General features: G+C 40.5%; 1 protein-coding gene across 6 annotated transcripts in view; it reads right to left on the bottom strand.

Annotated features, from left to right (window-relative positions):
• The window catches only part of Dpys (dihydropyrimidinase), a 78,364-nt gene that overhangs the window by 42,553 nt on the left and 19,782 nt on the right, over positions 1-16,029 (bottom strand). For all 6 annotated transcript variants that reach the window (XR_007212757.1, XR_007212758.1, XM_048358427.1 and 3 more), the window contains exons 4-7: positions 15,785-15,974; positions 6,898-7,054; positions 4,967-5,108; positions 2,632-2,774 (exon numbers count right to left, since the gene is read on the bottom strand). Coding sequence is in view for 4 of the 6 variants with exons in the window: in XM_048358427.1 (XP_048214384.1) it covers positions 2,632-2,774; positions 4,967-5,108; positions 6,898-7,054; positions 15,785-15,974 (632 nt within the window). In the remaining 2 variants the exon portion in view is untranslated. The remainder of the gene's footprint in view (positions 1-2,631; positions 2,775-4,966; positions 5,109-6,897; positions 7,055-15,784; positions 15,975-16,029) is intronic.

Raw genomic sequence — 16,029 nt, 5'->3', positions numbered from 1 at the left:
GGACAGTCATATTGCTCAAGTGGGTATTTTCATTTTTCCCTCAACTTTGATACAAGAGAACAAAATCAAATCCAAAAAAAAAAGGAAAGATTATAGTTACTGGCCCAAAGTGGATGGAATACATAGAACAGGAACACTGAAATAGAACACAAGTGTCCTGCTTTGAAATCAGGAGACAGCGTGGTACCAACCTCACAGAAAGCGTACAAGGCGGTGAAATCACAGCCAGTGCGAAGCTTCTCATATCCAAACTGTCACTGTGTTGTACACTGTTATACAGGCACACTTCCCTTATCATCATAAACTAGTCATATTTGCCTTACCTGGTAAATTATATTTTAGACACCGGAAGTATCTTTTAACCACCCCCCACCAGAGACCTGTGCCCACACAAACTAGCACTAATTATCATAATGACTCTCCCATGTTTTGAGCTTCCAAATAACCATTTCCCACAAATATTTCATCTATGTGATTGTTTAAAAAATGTTGAAAATTCATCCATTTTAAAATTTGCCCGATTATAAAAAATGAAACCTAGTAATTGACCAGGTGTGGCAGAACATGCCTAGCTACTCAGGAGGCAGAAACTGGGAGGATTAGAGTTTGAGGATGGCGGGGGCAAAAAGTTAGTGAGAGAACCCACTTCCCCATCTCAACTAATAAGCCAGGCATGGTGGCATACACTCTTGGTCCCAGGTTTAAGTGAGATAAAGGTAAGAGGCCAGCCAGGGTACAAACATGAGAGCCTATCAGAAAAAGAACTAGAGTAAAAAAGGGATGAGAACATAGCTCCAATAGACAGAGTACCTGCCTACCAAACAGGAAAAAGCTCTTGGTTCAAACCCCAATACCACCAGAACAAAACACAAAAAAGCACACGACCTCATGATCTCCCTAAGCTGCAAAACGTTTCAAAGGACCCCATCAACTGGACCCAGGTTCCAGTGCCCTAGATGCCAAGTTGCCTAGATGATTTGAGTAACAGCAAAGATGACCCCTGCACATGCACACAGCCTCTGCAGAGCAGGGCTTAAAATATCTGGTCTCTAAGTGTGGCCTGCTCCATTCATCCACAGACCAAGCCAACCAATTTTTCTAGCCTAGTAGAAAAGCTTTCACATTGGATTTTGCAAGGTAGTTGTGCCTAGCTGCCTAGTTAGTGTCTTAGGTTATTTATGCAAATTAGGCAACCATACCACCAACCACTGCACTGCACAGATTGTAAGCCAGCGATGAAGTGAGATGTTGGTGTTTAGCTAAGGGTGACTGACTTGTCCTGACCATGATTTATAGTCACATGAAGCTGACCCTAGACTGACTGAGACAACTAATGCCCGCAGGTAGCATTTAATAAAAACCATCCGAGGCTTGTTTTTAGGCTCACAGCCATTTAGAGCTTAGTGTTCTGAATAAAATAATCATCCTTTTTCCAGAGAGTGGTGGTCCAGAAGCACTTTATAATTGAAGCTGAGTCTTTCTAATTGAATTGAATTTTTTTGGGGTGTCAGTACTGTGGCTTGAAATCAAAGCCTAGCACTCTCACTCACCTTGCTTGGAGCTCTTCCACTTGAGCCATGCCACCAGTCCAGCATTTTGCGGATCAATTGGAGATGAACTCCTGATGCCTTGACTACTTGAGCAGGATCTCAGACTGAGATCCTGAGATCTCAGTCTCTTGAGGAGTTAAGATTATAGGCATGGGCCACCAGTACCCAGGTAAAACTGAGTCCTTGTGATGATATCAATTCAAAGAAACTATACATTTTTGCTCACTCCAATAAAAGATTTAGAATTGATAACTCTACAGTGAAGGCAGGGCCTGCTGTATTCCTATTCACAGATGTATGTGTGCATGCAAAGTGTAGGATTTCCTCCACCACAACTACAGTATTTATGAGAAACACAAGTAAGCATGCAGGTAAATCAGCAGAACTTCCACCTCAACACAGTACTGTCTTGAATTGGTGGAACTCATCAGCCCTGCAATATTAGCATAGGATTATGGAAATGGGAAACAAAAGCTGAGTCTACTGGGAAGGACAGGCTCAAGATGAACTCAACTGGAAAATTTGGCTAACTCACAGTGACATCTTCTGTGCTGGAATTTTTCTATCTGAAAGCTCTGAGAAGGCTGTAATTAATTTTGGGTTCGCAATGCATCCCTTTTCAAATTAAACCTTTTCTTTTCTTCATGCCTCTCTCTTCCCTTCATGTGAACTTGGCCATCAGCATGCACTGAAGTGGTAAATTCATACTGGGTTATCTATGCATATCCATTTCCAGAGAATGCAACACAGGTTTTACATCTTTTACGCAAAAAAAAATTCAAAAGAATATTTCATCTTGTGCACAGGCTCAAGATTCTTGGAGATGTTTAAATAAATTACCTCACAAGAAAAGGTTGATGAGGAGTAAGAGAATGATGGAGGGATGTGACACTAATTGAGATGTGTGGTACACATAAATGCACATGTTAAATTGAAACTCCTTGGTTCAACTACTTGAAGATAATTAAAACATTGAAAAGGGGGGGGGGGGAAGGTTGATTAAAACCAAAGCAAAATTGCTTTTCAAGTCAGTGCTTTTCCTCCAGGGTAAAACTCATAGAATACAAGAACTCGTACTTACCTTGTGGCTTTTGGATCCCAAATCACAATGTCAGCATCTGACCCTACAGCAATTCTTCCTTTTCTTGGATAAAGATTAAAGATTTTGGCTGCATTTGTACTGGTAACTGCCACAAAGCGGTTTTCATCCATCTTACCACTGTGCTGTAAAAACAATCCGAGGAAGAACATATATGGATTTTGATCATCAAATATAAAAAACAAAACCCACAAGACCTGCATCTCCTATGGCAAACAAGACTCTATCTAATATTTTCTACTATGGAGCTACCACATCTATGCAGGCTGGCCAGCCTTAATCACAATGCTAATGATGGAGATAATGGCTAACATATGGAAGTCAGACTTCTCAAAGCCTATCAACTTAAAAAACAACCCCCATACTTTTTCTCCATCTTTTCCAGAATTGTGTTAAGATTTCTTCAGATGAGAGCTAAAGGTTGGCCATGGTATTCTCTGCTAACTACTGTATTTATGATCTGACTTACTTATTGCCAAGTTAAGATGTATTAGTTGATCACGTAAACATTAGGTAAAACGTTACAGTTCAAATGAGATTGGTGGTGACGCTTTTAAAATCAGATGGCAATGCATTCAAAAGATGAAATACCTACTTATAGGCTTCCGTTTTATGCAACTGAAATTTACATGATCAACAATCAAGTAGTCTACTGCAAGAGATTTAATATGAAAAGGATGATAAAGGATTTATTCCTATGTACATTTACATGATAAGTGTGACCCTAGGTTTGTTTAATTATCCCTGCCTCAGAAATGATTAAGATCCACGTCCTGAAAGTAGTGATTCCAAAAGTAAATCATCTTAATGTTTTAGAAAATAACATCATTTCATGCCTGTTCTTAGGAACTTGTCAATCACTTTAAAGCCGTTTTGATGCCTAGGAACTCTACTAGATTGTGGAAATGAAGATACTTACAGTAAGAACACCTGTCCAAGGAAGATGGTTGGCCTGTAATCAAGAAATTCTCAGTAGAGGGAAAAAGAAGGGGAGGGTTGAGGAGGAGGAGCTAACGAGGATAACCAATAGAAGCTAGAGTTAGAGATGTTTGAAGATGCTTGTAGTAAGTGAATGGTTTAAATACCGTCCTTTCAGTAATCAAACTCAAAAGGATGACTGAAAGTAGTGTGAACACCACTTCATTTTGACTGTAGTATAGGCTAGATGATAGCAAACCAGGACCCATGGACAAGGACAGACTGTTCTGAGATGACTGGCATTGATCCAAGCAAAAGAGAAACCTACAACCAGGTTGCCAGGAGATATTTGGGAATTATAATTGACAAGACTTGGTAAGTAATGAGAATTAGAAAGGGGTAGTATACATAGGAGAAAAATAATCAAAGAAGATTCTGGATGATGAAATAAGATTCCTGTCATCTAAGACAGAGATCCTGGGAGATGGGTTAAAAAGGTATGACCAGGGACCTCAGATCTAACCAGTCTCCTCTATCCATTTTTACAACTGCATGTGTCCATTGGCTTGATAGGTTAGGATGTGGACATTTCATCATTTGATTCTTCTTGATCCTTAGGGAGAACGTTGTTTTGTTTTGTTTTGTGTTTTCTGGTCCTGGGGCTTGAACTCAGGGCCTGGATGCAGTCCCTGGGCTTCTTTGTGTTCAAGGCTAGCACTTTACCACTTGAGCCACAGTGCACTTCTAGATTTTTTTGAGTAGTTTATTGGAGTTAAGAGTCTCACGATGATATTTCTGCCCAGGTTGGCTTCAAACCATTCTCAGAGCTCAGCCTCCTAAGTAGCTAGGATTACAGGTGTGAGCCACTGGTGCCTGGTTAGGGAGAATGTTTTTAATTGTGGAATATTCCCCCCCCCCAGACTTTGAGTTATTATTCATCTCCCTTCATATAGCAATTTAAAAAAAGTAGATCTAAAATCTATCTTTAAATAGGATGGTTACAAAGATCTCATGAAAAGGAGATATAAAGGTAATAAATATTCTTCATGTGTTTTCCACCATTCCAAGTATACACAGTAGAGCCATTTGGGATATGAGATAGGGGAACATGAGAAACAAAGGAGAAGAGCCACATACATCAGAAACTTCCAGAATAATACTCTGAACCCACTCTACATTCATGCCCCTACTGTCTCTGCAAAATAGTGTATCTTCTGAGCTGAAATGAGCAAAAAGAGAATTGTTTGCTGATGCCATCTGGGTGGGATGGAGTTGGATTCCCACACTCCACCAGAGTGAAAAATTATCAGAAAGCTTCTCTATGTGGGTGTGCCACTCAACCATGCAGGATCCTGACTGAAGAAGTAGGCAAAACCAGGCTAGATCCTGTGAAACTCACCACGCCTTTTTCCCATATAACTGACATCCGGTCCTCAACACCATTCACCCCATTGGGAATCTTAGTAAAGTCATCCTTCCCAAGAGCTTTCTGGCAGGTGTTGAAAGTGCAGTTGTCAGTTCCCGTTGTGGACAGATCATCACTGTACAAGAAAAGAGAAGAAGAAAACATTGAAGTGATGGGAAGATGTGGAAGGAAACTACTTTAATATATATAATCTGGTGACCCACTTCCTCTTTCTTCAAAGAAAGCCGAGAAATGCAGTTTTCTTCTTCCCTTCTTCCTCCCTCCCTCCATCTTTTCCTCCCTCCCTCCCTCCCTTCCTTCTTCCCCTTTTCTCTCCCTCTCTTCTCTCTCTCCTCTATCTCTCTCTTTGTGCTTGAATTTTGAATGTAGCGCTTTAATGCTTGCTAGGCAGGTACTCTGCAATTTGAACCATGCCTCCATCCCTTTTCTTCTCTGGTTATTTCTGAGATCGGGTCTGGGCTGTGACCCTCTTATTTACACTTCCAATTGTCATTGGGATGACATGCACATGTCACCTCCTCCAGTTACTAGCTGAGTCAGTTCTTGAAAACTATTTTCTCTTGGATTGTCATGAATTAAATCCTCTATCTTGTGATCATATAGTATTACAGTGCAAGCCACCAGTACCTGACTCGAGTAGCCTTTTCAAGTGTATAATTCACTCCTTTCCTGTCTTTATTTATTTATTTATTTTTGCCAGTCCTGGGCTTGAGCTCAGGGGCTGGGCACTGTCCCGGAACTTCTTTTTCTCAAGGCTTGCACTCTACCACTTGATCCAGAGCACTACTTCAAGTTTTTCCATTTATGTGATACCGAGGAATAGAACCCAGGGCTTCATGCATGCTTGGCAAATACTCTCCCACTAAGCCACATTTCCAGCCCCTTTCTTTATTCTAAGAATCACTTTTATAGAACACACAAGAACTATGACCCAGGATCATGGATTAATAATTTGGATTCTAGGCTCAGCTCCATCACTAACTAGCTCTGTCTTATGCTCTAGAAGTTGATAGTTGTACATACTTGACAATGAAAGAGCAACAGGGTTACTTGGACAGATGTATGTGAAAATTCCTTATGAGTAGAATGCAGTGTAAAGATACCACCTACCACCTCAAGGACCTACGAGGATGGAGGGACGGTCTTCAGGGCAACCCAAGCCAAATGGATGAATGGATGTAAGATTGGCTGGGGATGATAACATTTCCAAGGCAGCAATCCTGCTTTGATTTATGAACACTCTTAGGGATGTACAAGGACAAACAAGGAAGGATGTAAAAAGAAAAGGGAAAGTGAGCTTTTGTCCCGTCTACTGAGAAAAGCTCTTCATGACTTCAAATCTGAGCCCCTATCAATAGGGCATGTCAGAATGTCCATGAATGAAAATTCTCCAGAACAATGGTCCCTCAAGAAAGTGACAGAGACCCCTAGACAACAATCTGGTTCTAAGATTAAATCACCAAGCATAGAAGAGAAATCAAGTGTATTCTGATATTTAAAAAGAAGGCATAAGACAGAAGGTGTAGCAGGGTAGTAGAGCCCTTGTCTGACATGCATGAGGCCCTAGGCTCAATGCCCCACATGGAATAAAAGGAGAAGAGGTATAATAAAAGAACCTGAGCAATAAGAGATGGGAAAATATTAGGAGAGTAAACCTGGAGAAATGATCAGATTTCTCTAAGTCCAGGAGAGGTTTTGAAAATGTATCATGAACACAATTAAGACAGTGGTTTGTTGTTTTTTTTTCTTCCCCAAGTAAGAAGGTGGAGAAGACTGTCTGGTCAGGTAAAGTGGAATATGAGGTGCTTCAGGCAGCGTCACAGGCACTGTAAAGCAGTTTCTCCCCCACTCAAGCCTGAGATGGGTAAAGCATCTTCTGTGATGAAATACTTCAAAGTGATTACTTAGCCAGGAGGTTCATGAGAAAGCCAGGTGTGGAAGGGTCCGGTCGCAGGGGTGGGCCCATGACATAGTGGGCTGCATGATGCCATTCTTTATTCCAGTAGTGGGTTCCATCAGTGCCAAGACCTGCTGCTATGGGTTCTCCATAGACCACCATCCCTGGAAAGGTTAAAGGAAGTGTTCAGTGCCTTGATTGGCTGTTAAGAGAACCATCTGTCAAGCACATAGGTCATGTTTCTCTTAGCAGAGGCTACTGTCTAGCCTAGCAGAATCCCAAGCTATCACTTACATTTGCAGACAGAATTTACAAATAAGAATTGAGTATATACTGTGGTGCAGTTAGTGGGCCCTGTGTGGTATGGGAGGTGATGCTACCATTGGCCTATTAGCAGGCTTTCCCATCTGATTTACTTTGGCCAATCTGATGTGAATGTAAGTGCCAGGCACTGTTTCCAAGCAGAAGCTAAAAAGACTGTCTCTGAGTATTGTGACATGGGTATGGGCGAGACCTCAATCCAGAAAGAAGAGATTGGAGAGCAGAGACAGGGCAACTTCATGATGGCCATGAATATGAAGGAGCAATAACTCACTGGTTGTGAGCCATTCCTACTTTACATCAATTGTTACTGCAGCCTAATGTCGTGGGAAGATGGTGAACGCATGTGCTGTTCTAATGGAATCTTTTCAACTCAAACAGGGTAATTGCTATTATTATCTCCATTAAAAGGCAAGGCTGAAGAAATGAGATTACATAACTTCTGTCCAATTACTTCATAGGTGTTCTTTATAGATGGAGCAGGGTGGTCGGATTTGAACTCAGCGTTTTTATTCCAGCAATCTTAACTCCTCTGTTGTCCTAGCCAGATGACAGATAATAATGAATACAGGTCATATGGAATTCACTAACAGCATACCTCTGCTGCAAACAGATTGCTAACCTTTTCATACCCTTACAAAAATCTTTCCTCAAAAAAACTTATTAAATAAAAAGAACACTCAGATAATAAAATTATAACCCCAAATACATATTTTTAAAAATCATGCAAATGAGGCCATCAAAGGCACACAATGTTAGAAAACTTAATAGTGAGCAGTGAATTTGAATTTAAAATCAGAATCCTATTTCTGATTAGCATTTATCAGAATAATGGATTCACTGGCATCAAACTCATCGTATGCAAAGCAATCAAAAGAAAGAGTGCACAGAAAGGAGATGCAGGCGTACCAAATTAGTTCACTCTGGTTAATCAGATGCCAGATTTTAGTGTCAATCCTGATATATGAAGGAGATTAGCTGATTTCCTCAGAGAGTACTGACAGTGGATGGCCAGCAGCTGTCTGAGTCATATGAAATTGGAGGGCCGCACCCTATTATCTCACAGATCATTTCTCTCCATCTCCTCTTAATAGCCATCCTCTTCTAGCAGGCCTAAGAAAGTGAAGAAAATGTAAAAGCTAGGCTTGCTAAAGCCCAAGAACAACTCCTCCTCCTCCTCCTCCTCCTCCTCCTCCTCCTCCTCCTCCTCCTCCTCTTCCTCCTCCTCCTCTTCTTTTTGCAAAGGTGATGTATAGAGTTACAGTTACAAAAGTAAGGTAATGAGTACATTTCTTTTTGAAGTGTCATCCCCTTCCTCATTCCCCCTCAGAATGTCACTTGTTAAAGGACCAACTGTCATGATCTATGGAAGGGATGAGCATTTAGCCACCCCTGAGATACTTTGCTTCTATGATGTACATGTCCACATGTACCTATCTTGCTCCTGATTCACGCTTCCTTCTTCCCCCAAAGGAGAAACAACTCTAGCATGTCTTTCAGGTGCACAGAATAAGCTGTACTCATTTCGAGTGAGCCAAGAGTAACCTACTAGAGAAAGACAAAGGCAAGTTCAAAGAGAACTTCTATTTCAAGACTGTTTTATTGTTGCATGGACAATGAGAACTCAGAGACTTGATTTGCAATCACTTGATGAGCTGCCAACTGAAGATTTTCTGGGTTCCTTCATTATTGAGGAAAAATCCTGATCACCTGCTCTTTTCAGTCATTTGCACATCACAGTGATCCAGGAGTAGAGCTCCCAAATGCCTACCATTTTAATAGAGCTCAAGAAAAATTAAAAGTGGCAGTATCTACCAGGATTGTGCCAGCACTGTTTTGAGACCAGATGACAGGCAATTTCTCCCGAAGAGCTGAGCTTCATTAAAATGTGACATGCCACTCTGGGTACCTACAAGCTCTTCCTTGATTCTGTCATAGTCCCTCGGGAAAGGGGGGAGGGAGGGGGGCATGAGGGACAAGGCAACAAACAGTACAAAAAATGTATCCAATGCCCAACGTATGACACTGTAACCTCTCTGTACGTCAGTTTGATAATAAAAATTTGAGAAAAAAAAAAAAAGCTAAAAAGAAAAAAAAAAAACATAAAAAAAGTAAAATTCTTAACTGCCTTTTTTTCTATTTCAGAATGGCTCCAAGACATATCTCAAAAATCCCAGAAGAGTGCAAGAAATACAAAGAGGAAGGGAAACGAGCACTCTAGATATGCCATAAGTCAGAGAATCCAACTGGGCCATTCAGTCCAACAGCAGGCTCTGATAGTTTGGGGCTAAAAATCAATGAAGTAACAATAAAAACAACTAACACAGGCATGACAGGTGGTCACTGCAAAGCTCTCTCACCAATCTCACCTGGCCTCACAATACCCCTCATGCAGGTTGGACAGATGAAGAAATGGATGCTCAATGAGACTCATTCATTTGCTGGAGCCAATCTGCTGGTCAATGAGTCAGGAATAGAGCCGGAAGGTAAGTCTTCCTCATCCTCTGACATCCAATCATATGCATGATGTTACTAAGAAACGTGTCACTATTAATGTCTTGGTAAAGCGCATGTGATTTTTAACTGTGAAGTCAGCCACATGCTATTTGTGGATAGGGCTCAGCACTTCTCCAATTTCACTTACTGGTTTCATTCACGACTCATAGCAGGTTGGCAATGACAAGCACTGTATCTGTCTCTAGTCTAATACTCTTCTGATTACACTTGCAACCAGATGGTCTCAACAACTCTTGGGAAATAGAGACATCTTCATCATCAATCTCCTCCTACTGCCTTAAGGAGTTTCACATTAGGTGGCACTCTGTCAACCCACAGATACTCTTGCTTTATTTATCCATCCTTTGGTTCAGAAAAAGAAGAAAAAAAATCTGTCTTTATGATGCAATCTCCTTCTTAAAAGCAATTTTTCTCTTTGGGAGATTCTAAAGATTTCCTACTAATCAAGTATATTAAAACAACCCAAATCCCCCTTCATCAGACAATTCAATTATTACATGAAGGCAGATGTTAGCATCTACCTGTGAGCAGCACTTTTTTGAGTGGTGGGATATGTTAGAGAGATTTGCATGGGTACCTAAGAGTGGAAAACTTGGCTAACCAAATTGAAAACCAACACATGTTCAAAAATAAATGTTCCTAGCTGAAAAACAGGATGAAACTTTACAGGGCTCTGTTTTGGTTCAAAATATTACATTTACAAGAGAAGGAAATAATTGGGAAGAAAAATATATAGGAGCAATCTGATTGGGTGGATCATGCAAATTCAGGCTCAAACCCTGACTTAGCTACCTTTTAGCTTTATGCACAATGAATTGGTGCTCTTTTTCTTTTATGAAATGGGATCTCACTGAACTTCTAGTATGGTAAAGTCACACAAATATATGAAGGTCAAATAAATGAATGCCTAGTAAAGTACCTTAGTATAGGTTTCTGGAAGCCTGAATCCCTTCATGTTTATAAACTGAATTGTGTGCATCACCAAAACTCCAATGTTTAATCCTAAGAGACAGGATCTTTTGAAAGAGATTGAAGCTAAACTGAAGTCATTAGCAAGGGTCCTAATCCAGTAAGACTGGATCCTTATAGGAAGAGGAAATTTGGACGCAAATACTTATAGAAGGAAGATACAGAGGAAGAGAATGGTATCTACAAGCCAAAGAGAGTGGCCCGGAATATCCCATCCTTCTTCGATAGCCCTCAGAAGAAATCAACCCTAACCTTCAAACTCCACAACTGTGTAAAAATACATTTCTGTTGTTGAAGCTTTCCCAGCTGTGGTCCCTCACAAATGAATATACTCCACAAATCTTGTTTTCCTAGCCACACAGTTCTGACTTTTTTTGAAATATTTAAAACATGAACTGTTTTCCATGGTTACTTCCTTATGAACAGAAATAAATTTTAAAACTAAATTTAAAAGATGGAGTATTCGGATGTTAAGACCAAGTGAAGTAAAAAGCAAGGGTGAGCTTCCGGTACACATTGTCTCCCCACGGTAACTAAGCAGCAGAGTGCTGTAAATGAGATTTGGTTTGCTGATCTTCATTGAAAACTAGCGAATGTGCATTGTGTAATGTTTTAAACTCTGTAGCTGACATGAGGGACAGAGATGAAACAGAATCTCTGTGTGACTATATTGTATAACAATAAGCCTGGAAAGTAGAGCTTTCTACTGTATGAAAACTAATACCAAATCAGACAAAGAACAATCAAATAAACAAATATCAAACCAACCACAAGATAGCTCAGTTCATTGATAGCTCCCTGAGAACTGACATAATCTTAATGCAATTTTCAAATCCACTGCCTCAAGCACAATACCTAGCATACATTTGGTGTCCAGCAACTTGTAATTTTATGAACAGTATAAGAAAGGTTTAAAGGGGAACCTCAAATGGTGAGACAAAGAGTGAAACAATTGCAACAGTGATACTCACAAGGCAGTATGTTGAAAATGAACTGTACAATGGTGGGGGGGAGTTGTGGGGAGGGGAAGTGGGTGAAAAATGAGGGAGTGGGTAACAAGTTTGACAAAAAATGTACTAATTATCTTACATATGTAACTGTAACCCCTCTGTACATCATCTTGACAATAAATTAAATTTTAAAAAATTAAAAAGTTTTAATAATAAACCCAAATGAGGATCATGCTTCTGTCTTAAGATAGGAGCTTGAGTATAAAATAAAGTTGAGCTGGGCACCAGTGGCTCATGCCTAGAATCCTAGCTACTTGGGGTAGGGAGGGTATGTTGTAATTTGAAGCCAGCCTGGGCAGGAAAATCTTAGAGACCCTTAACTCCAATTAACTAGCAAAAACCCAGAAGTAGAACTGTGGCTCAAGTGGTAGAACACCAACCTTGTGTGAAAATGCTAAGAGCATCTAGTCACTATCAAACTCAAGGACCAGCAGAGCACACACACGTGCATGGGCGCGCGCGCACACACACACACACACACACACACACACAGATATACGCACAATTGAGGGACTGAACATATATTCCTCATTTTCCTTCCCAGCCCACATCAGCATCCAGTAAAGCAGGACAGAGGGAAGGATTCTATAGTCCCACTGAGAAAGAATAGGAACCATGGCCAAGATGGATTTGGGGTGCATAGAAACAGGTGGAATGGCAACATTTAATCAGAGGGAGCGCTGGAGGGGGCTGGGAATATGGCCTAGTGGTAAAGTGCTCGCCTCCTATACATGAAGCCCTGAGTTTGATTCCCCAGCACCATATATATAGAAAAAGCCGGAAGTGGCACTGTGGCTCAAGTGGTAGAGTGCTAGCCTTGAGCCAAAAGAAGCCAGGGACAGTGCTCAGGCCCTGAATTCAAGCCCCAGGACTGGCAAAAAACAAAACAAAACAAAACAAAAAATTTAATCAGAGGAACAACAGCCAGGGCTCAGAAGAGCAGAGGGAGTTGTAAGAGTGTTCCTACAGAGGGAAAGGGTAGTAAGTGTATGGAGAAGTTGAGAGGCATTGACAGTATTTCCCCTCTGTGGGAAACATGGCTTCAGACTGTATAATATACAAAAATGAGCTATGGAGTCCAATAAACTAGAGCTTGATTGTAGATGTAACATTGACTGATAACATCATCTTGGGCTTAATTTTTTTTTTTTTTTTTTTTTTTTTGGCCAGTCCTGGGCCTTGGACTCAGGAACTAAGCACTGTCCCTGGCTTCTTCCCGCTCAAGGCTAGCACTCTGCCACCTGAGCCACAGCGCCCCTTCTGGCCGTTTTCGATATATGTGGTGCTGGGGAATTGAACTGAGAGCTTCATGTGGAGGAGGCAAGCGCTCTTGCCACTAGGCCATATTCCCAGCCCCGTCTTGGGCTTAATTTAACATCTGCAAAATTCAATTTCACTCATCCCAATACAGAAATAGAATTGACCTTTAGGTATTATGACATTTTTGTCGTTAGTGGTGTCTGTCCTGGAGCTTGAATTTGGGGTCTGGGTGTTGTCTCTGAGCTTCTTTTGCTCTAAGGCACAGCCCCACTTGTGCTTTTTTGGGTAGCTAATTGGAAATATGAGTCTCATAGACTTTCTTGTCACTGCTGGCCTAAAACCACACTCCCCAGCGTGGCTAGAATGACAGGCGTGAGTCACTGGTACCCAGCTATTATGACAATTGGTTTAAAAAAACATTAATACATATTAAACTACACTGATGAGATAATATTGAGGAAAACCTGAAGTGAGATAAAAGATATTAAAATACTACTATGTGCCAGCCACATATTAAGCACTCAACACAACGTTAATGGTTAATCATATTCCTTTCTTGTGGGTGTAGAGTTGGCAACAAAACAATAAAGAGAATTGAATAGCATTGTATTTCTAAGCAACTACAATAGAAGCAATCAATAACTGGATATCCTTTGTGTCTTCTGAGAAGTTCTATATATTCATGAGTCATCTAGGGTTCCAGTGTGCACTTGGATTTAGTGGGTCTGGGATGGGGGCCAAAGCTTTGCTTGTCTAACAAACTCCCAGGCAATGCCGGTGCTACATTCCAGGGACCCACTGTGAGTGTCAAGGTCCTGGAAGATAGAAGGGACAATGGAAGAGAACAAAGTGGGAACCCAGGAGCATTTTTCATATATGTAGCTTTGGCTTTTGGATCTTGAAAATGATTTACATATTAAAGTAGTAAAATTAAATATTTAGACTGATTGAAAGTAAAATGAAACTTCTCATACTTTGGTTTCTGTGATCTAGAGTTTAAAATATCTAGAATTTTATTCTGTTGCTAATGGAATTTTATCTGTATCAAAAACCAGGACCAATGAGCTGTTTTCTGACAAAACTGTCAAAATGGTAGCACACTGATAGGTTCAGATTGGCCATTTCTGCTGGTTTTTACTGTTGCTTAAATTCCATTCTAACATTAAGGACCTGGTGCATTCATTACTTACAAAAGAAATTACACCAATTCCATAGAGCTGACAGCAGCGCCATCTGGTGGGGAAACATAACCTGTAACTGTCTGTATTTCACTATGTTTTTTTAAAGGCTGATGTTTTATATTGTAACCCTAACTAATATGGAATGTAGAAGGAAAGCAATCAAATACTTGGTGGCAAGACCGTGTTAGCTCGTGTGGAGTTAATATTACTCTTATCACAATATATTGATGGGTAACATCTAAAAAGTACACCTAGCCCAAACTCCTTACTAAAACTTCTTGCAACAGGAGGCAGGTCTAACAAAATTCATTTTGCTATCAATGATAGACATACTAAACATATTCTCATAGTTTTATATTTCATATCACAGAAACACAGCCAGTTTTCAGGCAAGAGTGTCTCTAACTACTTACATTTTTTCAAGCAAAATGGATCAAGCTACCCACCAAATCCAAGCAAGGTCTAAAGTCATTGGTAAAATGCACCACAGTTGGTTTTCATCCTTCTTTGACCAGTACTTGCAAATGAAAGTAATCATTTCTTGGCCCAACTCTTACCAAGATAAGAAATTGTCTATTTTAGGATGACAATTTATGTGCCACATTGAACTAGAGAATGGATGCACTAATTCATTTGGAGTAATAATCATTTTTGTTTAAAAATTAATTATAAAGGGGCTGGGAATATGGCCTAGTGGCAAGAGTGCTCGCCTCGTATACAGAAAGCCCTGGGTTCGATTCCTCAGGACCACATATATAGAAAAGGCCAGAAGTGGTGCTGTGGATCAAGTGGTAGAGTGCTAGCCTTGAGCAAAAAGAAGCCAGGGACAGTACTCAGGCCCTTAGTTTAAGGCCCAGGACTGGCCAAAAATAAATTAATTAATTAAAAATTAATTATAATACTATTGAGAGCCAGATGCCAGTGGTAGTTCACACTTATAATCCTAGCTACTTAGGAGGCTGACTTCTGAAAATTGTAGTTCAAAGCCAGCTTGGAGAAGAAAAGCCCTTGAGACTCTTATCTGAAATTAACTACTGAAAAGCCAGAAGTGAATCTTTGGTTTAAGTGTTAGACTTCTAGCTTTGAGTGACAAAGCCAGGCAAGATCTTGAGGCCCATGAGTTTAAGCTGTAGTACAGGCACAAAAAAATAAAATGCTACTTTGTTATTGCTCAAATACTCATGCTACTTTCAGACAAATCAATTTAACTCAAAAAACAGTTTATGAACATGTATTTTGTTTCCTGAAATGGCCTGATCCAGGTGCTTAATGGCTAACAGGGGATGCTTCATTAAAGTTAATTTTAAAGTTACAACTTTAAAGTTAAATTAAAATTAGCCAGCAGATTAAAAGGTGACTTCCTATGGTGTTGAGGATGAGGCTTAGAGGTTGAAAGAAATAATTTAAAGCCTTAGGGATAAAGAAATAACCTAAAGGAAACACAGAAGCCACAAAGATGAGTGAAAGGAGGGCAAATAGACCTGTGTAAAGATGAAGGAAGACAGAAAGGATTCAGGCAAAAGGGAGAAAGAAGGGTGAAATCCACGTGTAAATCTCAGAAGCAATGGCAGAGTGTTTCAGGCGCTCTGTGGACTCGAGCTAGTTCTGGGTGATCAGTGAGTCTCCCGGGGCTTACCATCTCTCCTAGCATCTGCTATCACCTTGGCTGCAGATTTGCTCATCACGTGCACAATGTAGAGGGGGCAATTCACAGCACCGGCTATGGTGATGGCTCTCATTGTGGCCTCTGCCTCCACTGCTTCCGGGCGGCACAGCTCATGGCCCTCTGGGCCGGTTATCCCCAAGGCCAGCATCTTCTTTGCTCCCTTAAAAAGTAGCATCATTATTAAAAGACAAGGAAGGTTTACTAATGACAAGCAA

Source organism: Perognathus longimembris, chromosome 12 (genome assembly GCF_023159225.1).
Source record: "Perognathus longimembris pacificus isolate PPM17 chromosome 12, ASM2315922v1, whole genome shotgun sequence".
In the NCBI taxonomy this organism is placed as follows: Eukaryota; Metazoa; Chordata; class Mammalia; order Rodentia; family Heteromyidae; genus Perognathus; species Perognathus longimembris.
Note: the sequence above shows the minus strand (reverse complement) of the source record. Positions and strands in the feature narration are given on the sequence as shown.